This window comes from Oryctolagus cuniculus, chromosome 5 (genome assembly GCF_964237555.1).
Source record: "Oryctolagus cuniculus chromosome 5, mOryCun1.1, whole genome shotgun sequence".
NCBI lineage: Eukaryota > Metazoa > Chordata > Mammalia > Lagomorpha > Leporidae > Oryctolagus > Oryctolagus cuniculus.
The window spans coordinates 31,994,051-32,014,046 of NC_091436.1; the positions used below are offsets into that span (position 1 = coordinate 31,994,051).

Genomic DNA, 19,996 nt, shown 5'->3' on the forward strand with positions numbered 1-19,996 from the left:
CATAATGCTCAAAAACATCCTACACGAAGGATCTCTGTGAGACTCAGTGGAAAGAAAGGGTCATCAAAGAAGGAGGTACTTTGAAGGGAGGAGAGAACATCCGCTTTGCTTATGGCCTTGTCCAAATACTGAAGGAGTCTGTGGTCACAAAAGGCTTCCATAGCCTTGGCAGCCCATGGCAAAAGCCTCGGGTGATCACTGACACCATAAATAAGAGTGTTAATTGTTAAAGGAACAACAGAAGTCACTGTGCACTTACTCCCCATGTAGGACCTCTGTCCTTGATGAGTTGTACCACGAGGATCGACTGCAAATCTTGTTCTCAAACTGTACTCCCTACGTTGTGTGTGTGTGGGTGGGTGCAAACTGCTGAAATCTGTGCTTAACATGAAGTTGGTCCTCTGTATATAAAATCAAACTAAAAATGAACCATAATGAAGAAGGGGATGGGGCCGGCGCCGCGGCTCACTAGGCTAATCCTCCGCCTAGCGGCGCCGGCACACCGGGTTCTAGTCCCAGTCGGGGCGCCGGATTCTGTCCCGGTTGCCCCTCTTCCAGGCCAGCTCTCTGCTGTGGCCAGGGAGTGCAGTGGAGGATGGCCCAGGTGCTTGGGCCCTGCACCCCATGGGAGACCAGGAAAAGCACCTGGCTCCTGGCTCCTGCCATCGGATCAGCGCAGTGCGCCGGCCGCAGCGCGTCGACCGCAGTGGCCATTGGAGGGTGAACCAACGGCAAAAGGAAGACCTTTCTCTCTGTCTCTCTCTCTCACTGTCCACTCTGCCTGTCAAAAAAAAAAAGAAAAAAAGAAAAAAAAAAAGAAGGGGATGGGAGAGGGAGAGGGAAGTAGAATGGGAATTGGGGTGGGTGGGGGAGTATGGGGGAAAGAACCACTATATTCCTAAAGTTCTACCTATGAAAAATGCATTCATTAAATAAAAAATTAAAAAAAAAAAAAGGACATAATGCTCAGCTAAAGAAACCAGACATGGAACTGGCATTGTGGTACTGCCCACAGGAGCACCAGTTCGAGTCCCACTTCCTTTTTTTTTTTTTTTTTTTTTTTTTTTTGACAGGCAGAGTGGACAGTGAGAGAGAGAGACAGAGAGAAAGGTCTTCCTTTGCCGTTGGTTCACCCTCCAATGGCCGCCGTGGCCGGCACACCACGCTGAACCGATGGCAGGAGCCAGGTATTTATCCTGGTCTCCCATGGGGTGCAGGGCCCAAGCACTTGGGCCATCCTCCACTGCACTCCCGGGCCACAGCAAAGAGCTGGCCTGGAAGAGGGGCAACCGGGACAGAATCCGGCGCCCCGACTGGGACTAGAACCCGGTGTGCCGGCGCCGCTAGGCGGAGGATTAGCCTAGTGAGCCACGGCAGCGGCATCGAGTCCCACTTCTGATCCAGCTCTGTGCTAATACACCCTGGAAAGCAGTGGAAGATGGTCCAAGTGGCTGGGCACCTGCCACCCATGTGGGAGACCCAGACAGAGTTCGATGTTCCTGGCTTCAGCCTGGCCAGCCCCAGCCATTGCAGCAGTGCCCCAGCAGATGGATACTCTCTCTCTCTGTCATTCCCTTTCAAATAAGTAAATCTTTTAAAAGACAGAAAAAAAACCAGACACAAAAGTACAGAAACAGGCAACTGGAAAGCAGACAGAGATCACGCTAGTGGGGATCGGGTGGAGGTCTCTGCTGATATTCTGCTCCTTGACCCAGATGTTGGTCACACAGATGTGCTCACTGTGAAATTTCATCAAGTGCTTGCCTGCTGAGTTTATTCACTGTTCTGTATGAGTTTTTACTTCAATAAGAGATTAAACAACACAACAGCTAAGGTTAGGCATGACGTTATTCTTAAATTCTATGATGTATTTTTGTGCTGTGGAGTAGCAAGTTAAACCGCTGCCTGCAGTACCGGCATCCCATATGGGTGCCAGTTGAAGTCACAGCTACTCCATTTCCAATCCAGCGCCCTGCTAATGTGCCTGGGAAAGCAGTGGAAGATGACCCAAGTCCTTCAGCTCCTGCTCCCATGTGGGAGACCTAGAAGAAGCTCCTGGCTCCTGGCTTCGGTCTGACCCAGCCCTGGCCATTGCAACTATGTGGGGAGTGAACCAGTGGACAGATCTCTCTCCCCTTGCCTCTGCCTCTTCCTCTCTGCAGCTCTGCATTTCAAGTAAAATGAATAAATCTTAAAAAAAAAAAAAAAAAGCAAGGCCATGGATTTGTAGTTTAACTTAAGGGGTACAAAAAGTGATGACTGCTCTGCAGGAGTTAAGAACTCCACTTCCTTGAGAGTCACTCCTGTGTTTGTTGTACAGGTTTGGCACTCTGTCCTCATCACTTTGTTTTCCAGGTAAAAAAGGCCTTCTGGCCAAAAGGTACAATGACTCACTCAAGTCTCTCAGCCACCAAGACATCTGTGCTTACAATGCTTGTTTTAATCACATCTTGTGGCCAACTGGCCTTTCACTGTAGCCAGACACTTATCAGAGCCCTGTGGTGGTGCCATGGAGGCACCTGATTTGCCAACTTCTCTTATCAGCTGCAGACCTGCCACCAGCTGTAGAACCCGCAAGTTTAAACACACAACATGGAATCAGAAGTGCTGGCCATGGCTCTAATTGCAAACTGCAGTAGGTAAGAAGTTAGGTAAGGAGAATGAGTACAAACGGAGCCTCCAAAACTGTGAAATAAATAGAGTAGCAGCAAAAGAGTGCTTTGGGACCCAGATAACTTTAATCTAATTGAAATGCCAGATGCCTATCAGACTGAATACGCCTTTTTCTTACAGTAGAACAAGGTTTATTTTTACTACTGGCTGGACCCCACATATTCAGGCATGGCTATGACTTATGCAATTATATGGAGTCTGCAATAACAGTAATTTAGTTTTCATGGCTCAGAAGAAAGTTATTTCATATTAATCATATTTATGTAAAAAGATAAATATTCTTCCCTTCTATCTCATACAATTTAGAAATATGAAGTTTGTACTAATGTGACTATCATAAACTAGATAAAACATAATGTCCTTTGAAAAGTCTGTTATGGAAGGTAAACGAACATGTCACTCTAAAAACTAGTCACATTTTGTCTTAACTTAGCTAGCGATAAAAAAATTGGATTCTGGATTTGCAAATACTATACAACCTAGAATGTGATTAAATTATTGGAGTAACCTAAATATTATTCCTCATATATTATCTTAAAATAGAAATCGTTATCAGCAGTTGAATGACAGAATTAGCTATAAGTGTAGCACAGGATTAGATATTTAAAAAAATCTTGATTGTCTATCATATAAGCTTCTACCATAAAAACAAGTATTTTACAACTTTGGGTTTTATAACCAAGAGTGTTGCAATTGAGCTTATATTTATTCAAAGATCATGGTATGTTTTATAACAAGCTTCTGTCTGTAAGCAAGAAGACAAAACTAGAGAATTAACTATTAAAGGCCATAATGTCACCAAGAAAATGAGAAAAAAAAAAACAACAAGAAATTCTGAGCCAAAAGACACAACTTTCTCTCTGAATTCAGTGCTGAAAACGTTCTGTATTTCTTTCAAAGAGATGAATATATTTCTATGAAAACAAACATGCAATTCCCACTCCATCAACAGGAACAAGTAACTAATTTGGCATCACAAACAGAGCTATTCCACAAACTAATGCAGGGCTTCCCACGTGGGACTGCTCACTTGATCCAGCTGGGATTAAAAACACGCCTCCCAGAGGCACTCCGATTCAGCAGGACTCAGAGCCTAGAATTTTTTTTTAAGCTCTACCAATGATGCAGATGATTAGCAAGGTTTAGAATCATCAGACTCATGTGCTATCACACAATCGTGCACTCCAGATTCTAGTCAGAGCAAGTTTCTTAAACCTGTTCTCAGAGTTTTAGTTCTGATAAGCAATGACCGTTCGTGCTTGCAGCACATACACAGTGCGAAGGCCATTCTGATGCTCTGCTCTCCCCGTATCCCACACCGCTGCCTCCCGCTTCTCATCTGCTACCTCTTACTCGTTCACACAGTAGCAGCTTAGACACAATTTCTTCAGGGACGGTCAGCCAACCCTGACAAGATCAGGAATCCATTTCCAGGTTCCCACAGAACTCTGGGCACATGTGTTACAACAAGAGATAACTCTGAGGTAGTCCTTACTCTGTGCCAGGCTCTGTTTTATGCCCTCCAAGTCCATTAACTCATTTAATCACTCGCAGAACTCCATGATGGAGACATTATGGTCATCCCTATTCTAGAAATGGGAAACAAAGAGCTGGTGATTAAACAGTAACACTAAAGTCACACAGCACTGGAGAAGCCAGAACTTGATCATGGGCAGTCCAGCTGCAGAGTCCATGTTCCTGGCCACCATGCTGTATTACCTGTCCTTCAAAGAACTTCACATTCCTTGCCCTGGTGTATTTCCAATTGTCTCTCAGCAAGTAACTGACACTGGAACATAGGCTGTCAAAGGGCAGGAGCACTGTTTTCTTCCTCATTAAATCCCCAGTGCCCAGCAAACAGCAGACACTCAGTAAATATTTGACTGGGCCAGCACTGGTGCAGTGGGTTAAGCCACCACATGTAGCAACGGCATCCCATGTGAGTGCCAGTTCAAGTCCTAGCTGCTCTGCTTTCCATCCAGCTCCCTGCTGATGTGCCTGGGAGGACAACAAAGGATGGCGCAAGTTCTTCAGCCTTTGCACCCAGGTGGAAGACCCAGAGGAAGCTCCTGGCTGTGGCCTGGCCCAGCCCTGGCTGCTGCAGCCATCTGCAGACTGAACTAGTGAAGAGACGATATCTCTCCTCCTCCTCTCCCCACGCAACTCTGCCTTTCAAATACATAAATAAAAATCTGACTTTCAGACAAAATCTTTCTCAAAAATCACAATGAACCTTAGATTTGGTTTAAAAATTCTAAGATGGTTACTCCCATAACAACCAAAAATACTGTTGGCTGTGTATGGCATTCAGCTATATAAAATAACATACAAGTGCAATAGAAAATACATAAAAACAAGTCAAGCAAACAAAATCTGCTAAGTAGTTCAACTGCCTATTTTTTTTAAGATTTATTTATTTATTTGAAAGGCAGAGTTAGAGAGAGAGAGACAGAAAGAGAGAGAGATCTTCCGTCCTCTCATTCACTCCCCAAATGGCTGCAACGGCTGGAGTTGGGATGAACTAAAGCCAGGATCCAAGAGCTCCTCTGGGTCTCCCAACGCAGTGCAGGGGCTCAAGGACTTGGGCCACCTTCTACTGCTTTCCCAGGCCATAGCAGAGAGCTGGATGAGAAGTGGAGCAGCTGGGACTCAAACTGGTGCCCATATGGTATACTGGCACTGCAGGTGGCAGCTTTACCTACCATGCTACAGCGCGGCCCTTTGACTGCCTATTATCGCACTGTATATAACTTGGTAAGCAAATCTGCCTGTCTCCCTTGAAATGGCTAAGGCACAACAAAAGTTTCAGCATCTACCTTAACTTTTTGCCATACCACAACTCCTTCCATTATTTTTGTAAAGTGAAAGAGAAACTTCAAATTTTTTCAAACTTATTAAGTAGGCTAATATTTGAAAATCATCAGTAAGACTGTCTCAGCAAAATGTGAAATGTTTGATAAATCAGTCTTCCAATGAATTTCCAAAATTATAAAATTTTGGCAGAGAACAGATTTGCTGTATTCAATTTCACAGAAACTACTTTCAAAGATATTTTGTTTTAAGACATAATTTATAACTTATAGGTCCATTGCTTTATTGTCATCAAATTCCATCTGATTTCTTTTAAGCCTTTGATGTACAGCCAATTCAATGGACACTGGCCCTCTAGAATCTATCCACTAACCTCACCTAATCAAGATTTACTCTTTGCATTCTCCGAGTATGTCACTTGGGTACCACCTTTCCCCAGTTTCCATTCTCAGCTGCAAGAACTATGCTGGGCTTAAGCCAATCAAGACATTACAAACTGCTCCCCCAAGAACAGTAATCAGTTCAGGAACATCCACATGGAACCATCAGAGCCAATGAGAAAACATGAAATTCTCCTGGACGTCTAAGAATCTCTCACCATTTCCTACTGGACGGAAATCAGGATGGATGTGGGGTCAGAGTTACTGCCATCATGCATTGCTTGTTACCTAATGATGAATCCAACAGAAGACAGAGCCCTACACCTAAGCACTGCCTGTAAGCCAGCTCTAATTTTTCAACTACATGAGGAAGTAAATTATCTTTTTTCTTAAGACAGCTGGGGTCAGAATTTCTTGCATTTTCAACCAAAGAATTCCTGGTTGATAAGATCACTATTTACATTAACTTCTAATGCAACACTGAAGGTAACACAATTAAGCAGATGATCTGTTCTATGAAAGCAAATGATCACTCTGTTGATAGCAGACTGTTTTTATATAGTACCCATTTAAAAAGCTGTAATTATCTTGCTAACTCTCTATAAACAATGAATCTTTTTTTCTGCTATTTGGTCTCATACACCAAATGAGTGTTCCATGTGTAATATCCAGAGTCAATATTATATGTGAGTATACCATGCCACACAAAAGCCAATATAAAAGGAAGAGGTGCATGACTCAGCCCAAATAAAGGGCTAATACACACAATATACCTGATGTTTAAATAAATGCAGCTGTACTAGTTTATGATTTTGTGGCTACCAGATTTCATATTCAGCCATGGGCATAAAAAGAACAACAATTATAAGCATGAAGACAATTTTAGAACTCTAAACAATAATATAAATTAACAAGGTAACATACAATAGTAGGATAAAGGACTTTCTAAAAACTCATCAGGAGTTCAATGAGTTCTACTTACTAATACTTTTCCCAATACGCAAAATTATACTCATTTTTAACTTCAGTTTACTGTGAATGTTGCCCATCAGAATCCCAAGCAGACACGCTTTCACTGTTTTACTTTCAGAAGGAAGCCTGTTTCTGCCCATTTTGAAGGCGGATCTATTCTTTACCTCTAAATTCGTTCAGAGTTTGAAACAACTTCTCTGCATCATAGTTACGGCTGAAGGGCATCTCACCGTAAAGAAAATGAAGTTAAAGTCAGTCTAATTCATATCCTTACAAGCATTTTAATTCAACTTGGGCTAACACTCTCTGTGTTAGGGCTTTTCACCAATGGTAAAATTATATCCCTTAAACTATAGTCATCTTACAGATCTGATCCATTATAAATATAAAACTCAGCATTTATACTATATACAGGTTAAATGGTTCATTAACTCAAACTAAGTGTATTAACACTACTACCATTGACTTAACACACACCCAGCCTTATGGTTAGCTGTGTCACAGAAGGATAAAACATCAAAGAAGAAATTCATCCTTGGAAAAGGAAATACAATGAGGAAAAATATATCACTGATCCCATCTCAAGGTATTTTAGAAAAGATTTAACTTAGATTATGACCAAAAGAAGCAATGACTTGTTAACTTAGAAATTTAAAAATAGTAATAAAATTATATAAGTTTATAGAGTACATTGCTCATCATTCTAGAAAATAATATCAGTAATTTCTTTCAGAGAACAAAATGTTTCTTAAATTGATTGCCTCTAAATAGATTAGTCACCATTAGGATCTCAAAATAATAATCTAAATGTATCTAGTTGTCCATATACAGGTTACCTAAGGTTACCTGTTTGTCTATACACAGGTTACCTAAGGTTTCCATTTTTGAGTGTCATCAGCTTAGTAATACTTTCAGAATTTGAGCAATTGGGGGGAGGGGGGGGAATAGTGAGTGGTGGCCAGTGAGTGAGCGACTTTCCACCTGCTAGTTCACTCTCTAAAGGCACACAACTACTGGTGTTGGCCAAAGCTGGGAGCTGGAAACTCAGTCCAGGTTCTCCACATGGGAGGGAAGAACTCAATTATTCGAGCCATCATTACTGTCTCCCACAGTCCACATTAGCAGGAAGCTGGAGTCAGGAGCTAAGTATTCCGACATGGGACAATGGTATCTTAACCACAAGAGTAAAGTCATGTCCCAGTTTGACTACTTGTAGTTTTTAGAATTAAAAAATTAATAAGAAAATCAACTAATGGAAAGGATTTCTATGATGTCCTATTTCCTAAGGAAGCCAACTCAGAGCACTGATAGTTTATTGGCAAGTAAGGTACGATTACCCTACCTGTTCTTTGTCTGGATGTAGCATAACTAAATGAGAGACACCTGGAGACACACTGTCACTCTCTCTAGCTCCTGTCTTCTCTCCTCACTAAAACAACCAACTGTGCTCAGGATTGATCTTCCCTCAAGGCTCTATGCCAGGGGTGAGCAAACAGTCCCCATAAAGGGCCAGTCTTTTATGGCTTTGAGGGCCAGTTTCAGATGTCACAACTATGCAACTCTGCCACTGTACTTGAAAGCACCCACAGACACTATGTGAATAAATGTCATGGTTCTGATTCAACAAAACTTTATCTACAAAAACTGTCACTGAGTCAGTCACTGTGACATGAGGGCAGTAGTTTGCCAACTTTTGTTCCATCCCAAGTTTCTTCTGTTTAGTCTTCCTGGGTACTCAGATTTCCTGCCAGCACTTCAATTACCAGTCATGAGCCAAGAGCACAATTTCGGGTCACAAGGCTAGACTGAGCTCCACAATGAACCTGCTTGCTGACATACCCACATATACGTCTTCAGAGTCAACAGTGTTCTAAAACAAAACTCAAGGGGCTGGCGTTGTGGCGTAGTGGGTGGAGTGGCCGCTTGCAGTGCCAGTATCTCATATGGGTGCTGGCTGCTCCAATTCCAATCCAGCTTCCTGCTAACATGCCTGGAAAAGCAGAGGAAGATGGCCCAAGTGCTTGGGCCCCTACACCTATGTGGGAGACTAAGAGGAAGCTCCTGGCTCCTGGTTTCAGTCTGGCCCAGCCCTGGCTATTGCAGCCATATGGGGAGTGAACCAGCAGGTGGAAGACCTCTCTCTCTCTCTAACTCCACCTTTCAAATAAATAAATATTTAAACACACACACACACTCAAGACCTTCTCTTTCAAAAGTATTTCTTACCCTAGTTTCTGATCGCCATCCATGGATTTGTCCTTACCAGGAAGCTATGAGTTATTCTCCAAGAGTTAGAATCCCCGAGAAGTAATCTGGGCCCCTGGCTAACTCTTGTCAAGAGGTTGGTAATGAATGAAACAGTCTTTTTTTTTTTTTTTTTTTTTTTTTTGACGGGCAGAGTTAGACAGTGAGAGAGAGACAGAGAAAGGTCTTCCTTCCATTGGTTCAACCCCCAGATGGCCACTGCGGCTGGCTCGCACCGCGCGGATCCGAAGCCAGGAGCCAGGTGTTTCCTCCTGGTCTCCCGTGCGGGTGCAGGGCCCAAGCACTTTGGGCCATCCTCCACTGCCTTCCGGGGCCACAGCAGAGAGCTGGACTGGAAGAGAAGCAACCGGGACAGAATCCAGCACCCCAACCGAGACTAGAACCCGGGGTGCTGGCGCCACAGGCAGAGGATTAGCCAAGTGAGCTGCAGCACCAGCCCAATGAATGAAACAGTCTTAAGAGTACAAAAGAACAGTATGTCATATACTCTGGGTTCCACCCTGAATCTGAGGTATACAGCACCACCTAATGGGGAAAACAAGGCCACGCTTTTCTACAAATAATGCTTCTGGTAAGCAGACAATTATTTACCTGAGGCTGAAGCAAAACAACCAGGGATGTGGGGAGACCAGATTGTGCTATAAATGACACTCTCGTGGCCTCTAAAGGTGCACAGAGACTTTCCAATAGTTGGGTCCCACTACAAACAAATGAATAGATCAGTTACTTAACAAAGGGAAATTCAAATTCATGCACATGTATATACTATATATATATAAATAGGTAATATACATACACAAGCAATACATATCATCAATTTTAATATCTATTTTTATGTAAAGCAAGAGGTACCAATTTTAAGGGGCCAAAATAATCAATGCTGAGCTAATTATGGCCCAAAGAAATCTATTTTAAATTCTAATAACCATTTCAATACATGTCTTGAAAACAAAACTATCTGTGAAATTACAGAAGTTATGTTTTGGAAAAGAAACAATTCAGTGTTTGTTTTAAATACAGTAATGCTGACATACCACTTTGACAGACTGATCCCATGAGCCAGACACCACAAGCTGTTCACCTCTGGTTTGGCTCCAATCAACACTATACACCTAAAAACATTTTAATGCGTTTAGAAAGCAAAAGGGCATCAAGTTCAACATTACATTTTATCTCTTTATTGCAGTGATAGCCAGTTAGAACAAGTAATTTGCTTCATTAAAACATCAAAGTCATTTCAACACGCTGAGAAGTGGAAAGGTGACCTTGCCCATTCTTCCACATTATTCCCCACAGACCAGACTCCACCTTAACAGAACTCTACAGAATACTCCCAAACCTTCCCTAAAACAAATTATACCTATTTTTAAACCTGCCCACAAATCACTGTTTGCAGCACCATGAAGAAATGTCAGAGAAGATTAGAGAGGTAGTCATCTAAAAAACCTTACTGGGTCAGTGTTTATCAGAAAGCATTATAAATTCAATTAATATCCCTATTTGGCCTTTCTTAGAAAAAGCTTATAGAAACCAGGTGATCCTTTCAGATCTCTTGGTAAACAGCTTTAGTTATCCAATGCTGCTATTCTAATTTATGCTTCAGTATTCTCACTGAACCATTTCAAACGGACCATCTGAAAACTTAACAGAAATATTTTTTATTCCACCATTTTATACCTCTGATTATATACAGATCACTGAGTTTAAGTTCAAGAAAATATGCACAATTATACTTTAGAAAAAGCCCAGACATGAACCTGAGTATATGTCATTAAATGTGACCACCCAGCAGGCTAATGTGAAGCTGACAAGTCTCACTCCCACATACCTGTGGAGACAATGAACAAATGGGGCGCTGCAGCTGCAGGCTGGGCTCCTTGCTCTCTGCCGCCCAATGCCCTGCTGAGCAATGTTACGGCCTAAGGGGGTGAAAATCAGTGATACTGATCCTCCCTTTATTTCAAACTTTTCATGCTTCATCACTTCTATGCAATCCAGCACAGTAGAACTTAAGAAAAACACACTGTACAGTGCTGGCTGCCAAGGGTTGGGGGGTGAGGAAAATGGAAATAAACTTTCAGCTGCAAGTTAAGGTCTAGAGATCCAATGTAAAGTATGGTAATTGCAGTTAATAGTAATGTATTCTACATTTGAAATTTGCTAAGACAATAGCTTTTATATGTTCTTGACACACATACAAAATGGTAACCGTCTCAGATGATGGATATGCTAAGAGGCTTAATGGGAGTAATCATTACTCTATGTATACTTGTATATTAAAGCCCTACTTTACATACCTTAAATATATATAATTTTTATTTGTGAATCATATCTCAATAAAGCTGGAGACCTTTTGAAAAAAATTAAATTTTATTAATCTTCCAAAAAAGAGGAAGGATAAAAGAAAACACAATATTGGTATTTGGCTCATCATGAATTTTTTGCATCCATTTTTATTTTTTGAAAACACTGCATTAACAGACTATTACCTTAATTATCAAGTTTTGGGGAACTCCCTTAAACTGTATACTCTGTGAGTGCCTCACAACCCCACCCCCCCCCCCACAAGCCCTGGCCCTGTCACTGCCCATATTCATGCAACAGAAGAGCAGCTAAGACATGAAAAGAACCATAGTCTCGCAACAGACAACAGCTCATACCCAAAGAGCTGCTGTGGCCGTATGTCAGCCACAGATGGAAAAGGATGCGTTCAGAAGCAGTCACTGAAGATCTGCACAGCTGAGGGGTTTGAGTTTACGCTCTACATTTACTTTATAAAGAGCCCTATAGTATATGGTAAATTTCTTCCATAAAGTTAAATCTCTTCTATCAGGGCCATAGAGTAAGTATTTCAGACTTTACAGGACACATAAAAGCAGCCTAAGTCAATACTCAATGAATGGGTATGGCTGTGTCCCAATAAAACTTTATTTGCAAATCAAACAGCAAATCAGGGTAGGCCATGGCCCATAAGTTGTAGTCTGCCAATCCCTGCTCTAGGCTGATGTAAGCAGTCAAAAAATAACAACAGGAGTAAGCATTTAGCCTCGTGGTCAGGATCCAGTTAAGATGCCCACATCTCACACCAGAACACGTGGGTTCAATGCCCAGCCCCAGCTCCTGCCTTGAGCTTCTGCTACTGCAGACCCTGGAAGGCAGCAGTGATGGCTCATGTAGTCGGGTCTCGGCTACCCACATGGGAAACCCAGGCTGAATTCTCAGTTACCACTTTGACCTGGCCCAGCCCTGGCTATTGCAAGATTTGAACCAGTGGAGGCGCAGTGACTTTCTCTCTCCCTCTCTCCCCCAGTAAATAAGTAAATAATTTTAAGAAAAAAATGCTAACAACAGTAGCAAACCTTTATTAAGCACCCTGTGTGCCAGAGGTTGCCACATTCTCCGTGATGCTTCCAGGAAGCAGATGATATAATCTACTTGGCACAGGCCAAGGCCCATAGAGGTTGAGTAACTTGCCCCAGTTCCCAAAGCTAGAAAGATGCAGAGTTGAAATCTGAACCCAGGGAAGCCTAACTTCAGAGCCAACTAGTAATTGCTGTGCTAGCCTATGTGTACGGCCTGCTGCTTGAGGGCCCTGTTGAACCAGAACTTCTTGATTACACGGGTGCGAGATCAAGGAAATGAAAGTCCTGCCCTTGCTGGAATCACGCTTCACTGGAGCTACCCTGGGCCCAGAATAATTCCATGTTTTCCAGATTAAACACCTCCAGGAGTATGAAGGGCCTGTCCACTTGTGAATTCCCACTTACCCCACAGCCTGACTGCATCACATCCTCTGTGAAATAAGCCTCCTCTGACAAGCCCCACAATGAGTCACCTGCCCTCCCCTGGGCACACCAACAGCAGCTTGTACCTACTTCCAGTTTAGCATGTCCCACATCCCTAAAAGTAGCATTAAATAACTGCCATACTTGATTTTGCACATCTAAGTCCATCACAATAAAACAGGTACTCCACGTATGTTGGGTAAAATAATTTATCCATCCAATTCATCTTCAAAACCTGCATCACTGCTAAGTCAGGACGGACAGCTAACTAAAGACTAACAGCATCGGCTCTCTTTCTACTGCCTCGACGCACTTCTAGTATGATGCAGCAGTCCAAACCTTATGACTTCTCACTTTTTTAAAAACTGCAACAGCCTCCATCGGCTCAGAGAAAACCTAGCCCTGGTAAGAACAAAAGATGGGAGGTAAGAAAACTATGCTGATGGCAGTGTTGCTGCCAGCTGTCTCATCTGTCACGCATCAAGCATTTGGTCTCCCAGGACATACATGGTGCCGAGGTTACAAATAGAATTTTTCAAAAAGCCAACAAAGGCCGCTTAATCAATATGTATTCTTTCCAATGTCCTAGCATGTTAAACCTAGCAAAGAACAGGCCAGGAGATTGGGTCAAAAAAAAATGGCGAAAAAGGAACAATCAGAGATGTAAGTACAAAAGAATATGGAACGTAAGGCCCAGAAGAGAAGGATTCAAGCAGTGCCTTCTTTGAGAGTTCGCCGGCAGAGTGCAGAGGGGAAACAGTCACCAGAAATGTCCCTGCAGACATCAGCAGGGACACGGAGCACCCCAAGGATTAGGGCTAGGAAGCACTGCAAGAGAACATTAGTGTTCGGTGCTGGGAGCCTAACAGAAGGGGAAGACTGGAGGAAGGAAGATAAGGCGTCATCCCGCACACACTGAGTTTGAGGTGGGCCGCAGGACAGCCAAGTGGAAATGTCTAGGACAGACAGGGTTTAGCCACTTACCTCAAGCTCTAAAAAAAGCTCACAGCCAAAGAGATATTTGGGAGATGACTGAAAAGCGATGACTGAATTCCATTATCCCAATCTCAAGACAGTTTGTCCATTTACTCAACAAAAACTTATTAAGCATCTATTTTGTACAAGGCATGTGGCGTGTAGGAGTTGTGGCAAATTACAATGTCAGCCAAGACTAGCCTGCACCAATCCTGTATTTTGGCACAACTTCCTAGGTTTTGTTTTCAAAGCTTATAAATGAGCATGCAATTTAAAATTGTGATTAAAAAAAAAAAAGGCTACGAAGAAAATAAAGCAGAGGAAGGAGACTGGGAAACAATGACAAGGGTAGGGGCCAATTCTCCACTGAATGGTCAGGGAAGACCTCTTTCAGCAGAGACCTGAGCCCAGTAAAAGGTCGGACTCTGCAGATCTGAGAGGAAAGCTCAGGTGGAGGGAGCAAGGAGACCCCAAGTGGAGGAACAGCAAGGTCAATCAGTGAGCAGGGGTTGAGATCGCATGGGTAGGGGCCACGGTAAGGAAGGGTCTGTGTGTGATTCCTCCGCAGAGGCTACGGCCACCCGCCATCAGCCATGACTGAAGACTACAACATTCTTGTAACTGCTCTCCCCATGCATTCTCGCTTCCTCCAATCCATTAATCACACAGCACAGAAAATAATCTTTATTAACACAGGTTACTAACTGTTATCCCCTGTACCAAGTCTTCCCATGGTTCTTACTATGTGGCTCCTGCAACTTATGCTCTGCACTCCTCAACATTAAGTGAGATTCATCCATGCTGAGTCTTACGACCGAAAGGTCAAAATCATGCAAAACTATGCGTGATTTAGGGATGCATACATATGTAGTAAAAAGAAAAAGTAAAGCAAATACAAATAGAAAATCAGGACAGTGGTTACTCCTGGGAAGAAGGGAGGATGGAGAAAGGCAGGAAAGGAGAGACAGAATTATAAGGGGCAGCCAGGGGACTCCCCTAGTGTAAGCAATATTTTATTTTTGAAGCTGGACGAATATGCAAGAGCCCCATCTATCACTTTTACATCTTACATATATTTTTTATTTATGAAATACTTTAAGATTTTTAAAATCAGCAATGGCTTCTCACTGATCTTAGCACAACAGCCAAAGGCTGACTGCTCCAGCCAGCAGGCTCCAAAATTCCCCGCCAAGTGCACTGATTTGCCTCTCATGCTACTCCCCTGGCGTCTCCACCAAACTGCTGATTCTCATTCGCCCACCAGACTCAGAGGTACTCTCCCTGCCCCTGCCCCTGCCCCTGCCCGGACTCGCTCCTCCAGTCCAGGGACTGTGCGCTTATGGCACTTTCCACCTTACACCTTAGGCACCACAGCCTCAGCCTCTCTCCAGAAGGGCAAGGCATGCCTGAGTTTTCCTCTGCCCAGGCAGGCCCCATGCACTTCCTTGCATATGGCAGTTACATGTTTTGGGGATGAATGAAGGGCCAGAGAAACAAATCTGAATGGGGAGTATGTCTTGTATCAGCCTACTCTGCTGTCTCTCCCCCATTCCCAATTTCACCCCTCCATTCCCAAACAGTGGACGTGGCAAATGGTCAAATTAAATAAAAAATGGAGCGCAGACATGCTGAGTCTGATTTTATGCTTTGAAAGCAGGGTCCTCTAAAGGCCCATCTTAGGAAATTACTCTTGGCAGTGGTAAAGAAAATTAATCGACAAAATGGGAAGGGGGAAAAAACACTGAACAATATTTTGTACTGCTTTATAAAATCTGAACCTCATCAAAATCAGTTTCAGAGGACAAATTTTATTACTGAAACCAATTCCCAAAGAGCTCATTTTTAATCTACTGTTCAGTACTGACCTTTTTAAGGTGTCCTATTTAATTAAAACTGTCAAATAAAAACTATGTCCAGAATTTTCATACAGATGTGTACCAACACAAAGGAAAGGGGCACTAACTTTTAATTACTAAGTGACCAGAAATCACTATTTACTTCTTTCAATGTGTAACTTACATTTAAAATTTTTTTTCAAAATGGAAATCTGAAAAATAGAATAATAACCCCTAGCTTTATCATGTTATTATTTATATTATAATTATGTCTTCCATAATTATCAACACTTTGCCCCTCTTGTTTCTTCTGTCCCATTACTCTCTGATTAACAAACCTAAACACTTCAGCAGGTAAGACCATTTGGGTGTTTTGTTTATTTTCTTTTTCTTTTAATATTTGAAAGGCAGAGAGAGAGCAAGCAAAAGAGAGATCTTCCATCCAATGGCTCACTCCTCAAATGGCCACAACAGTCCAGGCTGGGCCAGGCCAAAGCCAGGAACCAGGAATTCCACTGACGTCTCCTAAGTGGGTGGCAGGGACCCAACCACCCACGCCATCACCTGCGGCGTCCCAGGCACAGCAGCTGCAGGAACCTGGATGGGAAGCAGAGGCAGCACTGGGATTCAGGCAGCCTAACGTGGGAGCATCCCACGGGGCAGCCAGGCCTGCTGCACCATGTCACTTGCCCTGGTTACTTATTTTGTTGCCATTGCCATTCATAACAAGATAACAGCTCTTTAATATCATCTGATATTGAGTCCATACTCATGTTTCCCTGTCACAAACAAGTCTTTTAGACTTGGCTTATCTGAATCAGTATTCAAACAAGACCCGCATTTTACACGCAGCTGTTAAATCTCTTAAGTATCTTCTTCTCTAGAACCATCCCACATACCCATTTTGCTTTTTCTGTCTCCCCTCCCCCAAGACACTTATTTCTGAAAAAACCAAGTGGTTGGTGCTCTAGGATGTCCTACGTTCTGGATTTGGCTAATTGCTTCCTTGTGGTGGTATTTAACTTTTTCCTCTCCCCTTCCTATTTCCTTTAAATTGGGAGCTAGATCTGGAGGCTTAATCAGATTCACTTCAATATTTTTTAGCTTCCTATTGTATTAGGAGGCATATAATTTCTGGTTGGCCCACTTTTAGTGATCCTAGATTGTTCAGAGAATGTTTCAATCTTAAATTAATGATTTTAGCATCCGCAGATGACCCTGGCCTAGAGTCATTATTTCATTAGGGGCTACTAAATGGTGATTTTCTAATTCTGTTTTTCCTTCTGCATTGATTAGCTAGAATCCTGTTATAAAGAATGTTTCTTATCAACTTTTTGATTACTCCAAAACAAAACTCATAAAGAAAAGGCAGAATAAATGCCTTGGTTCTTTACTTTTGTCAGTTTGCTAGCTGTCCTAACAATCTTCAGTGGTGATAATATTTTTCTAATTATCACGATCCCATGTAAGGAGTGAAAACATGCATGTTTGTGTATAAGTGTGTGTGTGTGTGTATATGTGTGTGTATAATGTTTCAATTCATGGCTATCATTCTTTCTGGTGTTCAAATTGTCCCATCTTTTGCCAAGGTGAGCCCTTTCAAGTTGTCACATCTAAATTTTGAACATGTCTCCAGGGGCCCACTTTCTGATGCAATACAATGTCTTGGATTCCCTTGCCCAGAACTAGAATAAACAATTTCTCCAAAGGTTGCTGTTCCAGTTAGTGGGAAATTATTTAGAAGCCATGATCTGGGTACCAAAGATGTTCAATGCTACTAAGCTGTCATTACTTCTAAGTCTTTATAGTGCAAAGAACTAAAAAATACATACTATTTCTAAGACAGGAAAAATAAACCAAAAGTTTATATGGTTACTTCCCATCCAATTTTAACATTGTTTCTGCTTCTTTAATGTCATCTCTTTTTTCTTTCATTAAAACTTTTGGGGGCCAGCACTGTGGTGCAACGGGTTAAAGCCCTGGCCTGAAGTGCCAGCATCCCACATGGGCACGCGTTCTTGTCCCGGCTGCTCCTCTTCTGATCCAGCTCTCTACTATGACCTGGGAAAGCAATAGAAGATACCCAAGTCCTTGGGCCCCTGCACCCACGTGGGACACCTGGAAGAAGCTCCTGGCTCCTGGCTTCGGATCAGCACAGCTCCAGCCGTTGCGGCCAGCTGGGGAGTGAACTAGTGGATGGAAGACCTCTCCCTCTGTCTCTACCTCTCTCTGTAACTCTGTCTTTCAAATAATAATAAAAAAAATTTTTTTAAACTTTTGGTTTCTAATGACATAAATATTGGTATGTTTTATTTAACAATATACATGAGATTTTAAAATAACAATACTGATTTTTCTGAATGCAGTTAAAATTCCTTTCCAATTTTTTTAATCAGACATTTCCCATTAGGAATGTATAATCACAATGCTGTGTTTTTGAAGTCACTTGGAACAATTACTTTCATTCTTGGTTACGTATATGACTGAAAACCAGATTAATCTGCTTGTTTTCAATATTTAGCATTATTTTTCCTTTCAGATTTAAATTGTAATTTTTAATTATGTAAAATATTTCAATGGTTCCAAGGTCAAAATTATGAGTTATACTTGGAGAAGGCTTATTTCCACCCTTATCTTCTCTCTTCTGTTTTCCTCCCCACTCCCTTTAATGATAACCAAATTTAGAATTTATGCTAAATTCTCTTTCCATTGCTTTTTCTAAACTTTATGTATAAAATATGATATATATATATATGTATATTTGTAAATATTTATTTATTCAAAAGACAAAGTGATAGGGACTGTTGGTTCACTTCCCCAGGTGGCTGCAACGGCCAGCTTTGGGCCAGGCTGAAGCCAGAATCCAGAATGTCACACAGGTCTCCTGTGTGGGTGACAGGGGCTTAACTACATGACTACTTCCGGGAGCATTAGAAGGATGCTGGATTGGACGCAGAGTAGCCAGGACTCAAACTGCCACTCCAACATGAAATGCTGGTATCACAAGCAGCTGCTTAACCCTCTGTGTCACAAGACCAGGCCCATGATATGTATATTTCTAATAAATAAGATATATTTAAACAGACATGCTTATATTCCTTAAATGTTAATTCTACATATATTTAAATAGCTCTGTCGATCAATCCACTTCAAATCAGCTTGCAGCAAAAGAAATTTCTAATACCATGTGATTAAGTAAAATTACATAATTCTCCTACACGTATTTCCTAATAGATTCTAAAACAGACTATAGGGCTCTGATTCCTATCTACAGTTCACTCACTAACTTACTTTAGAGACAGGCAGATACCCACACTGGGCACATGAAAGTGACCACAAACACAGTAGCAGTAGTCATGCCAGAAAGTTCTCCACCTGAACATACTTTATTATGTTTTATTACAGTTTCCCCATTTATTGAAAACTTTTTCCCCATTTATTGAAAACATTTTCTCTTCTTCAGAAAATTGCAGAAAGCTTAGAGGTTATACAAGCAAGCTGCAAATAATGACTTTGCAAGGTAAAATGAAATAATCCCCTACTAAAGACTTTTTTTAAGATTTTATTTATTTGAAAGAGTTAGAGAGAGGTAGAAACAGAGAGATATTCCATCCACTGGTTCACTCCCCAGACGGCCACAATAGCCAGGGCTGGGCCAGGCCAGAGCCAGGAGCTTCACCCGGACTGCCCACGTGGTTGGCAGGGGTCCAAGCACTTAGGCTAGCCTTCACTGCTTTTCCCAGGCCTAATGACCAATTATCTAATATTACCTCCTACTGATGGTAAAACCCCAAATGGAAGAATTGATTCAACTGAGACAAACTAGAAACTATTTTTCTCTAGTCACATTTTTAGGGGGTAAGGTTTTGTTTTTTTTGTTTGTTTGTTTGTTTGTTTTTTGTTTTTACTGTGTGCTTAAAGAGCAGGGGTTTCTTTTGGCTCATGGTTACAGAGGTTCAGAGCCCAAAGAGCCTGACAGGCTTTGCCAAAGGCCCCCTGGCTGCATTACACCATGGGAATGGCCCGAATGTGTGTCTAGATCCATGTGGTCTCCTCCCACCTTCTCATTAAGCCATCAGGATCCATCCTGGGAGCTCTACCCTAATGACCCAATCTATTCTAAACGAATCCACTCACTTCCTAAAAGCCCGGCCTCTAAACACTAGAGCTGTTGAATGAAGCTTGGAAAGTTCTTTCTTATTTAATTAAGATTTATTTATTTGTATATTCATTCATTCAAAAGGCAGAGTGACAGAAAGAGAGGGAGAAACAAAAAGAGCCAGAAAGCTTCCATCCACTG

The 19,996-nt window shown here is 42.1% G+C and overlaps 1 protein-coding gene across 1 annotated transcript in view; it reads right to left on the reverse strand.

Annotated features, from left to right (window-relative positions):
- Nucleotides 1–19,996, reverse strand: part of PEX7 (peroxisomal biogenesis factor 7) — an 80,058-nt gene that overhangs the window by 51,814 nt on the left and 8,248 nt on the right. Inside the window, exons 4-5 of the mRNA XM_002714756.5 lie at nucleotides 10,136–10,213; nucleotides 9,693–9,801 (exon numbers count right to left, since the gene is read on the reverse strand). Of these exons, the coding sequence (XP_002714802.2) occupies nucleotides 9,693–9,801; nucleotides 10,136–10,213 (187 nt within the window). The remainder of the gene's footprint in view (nucleotides 1–9,692; nucleotides 9,802–10,135; nucleotides 10,214–19,996) is intronic.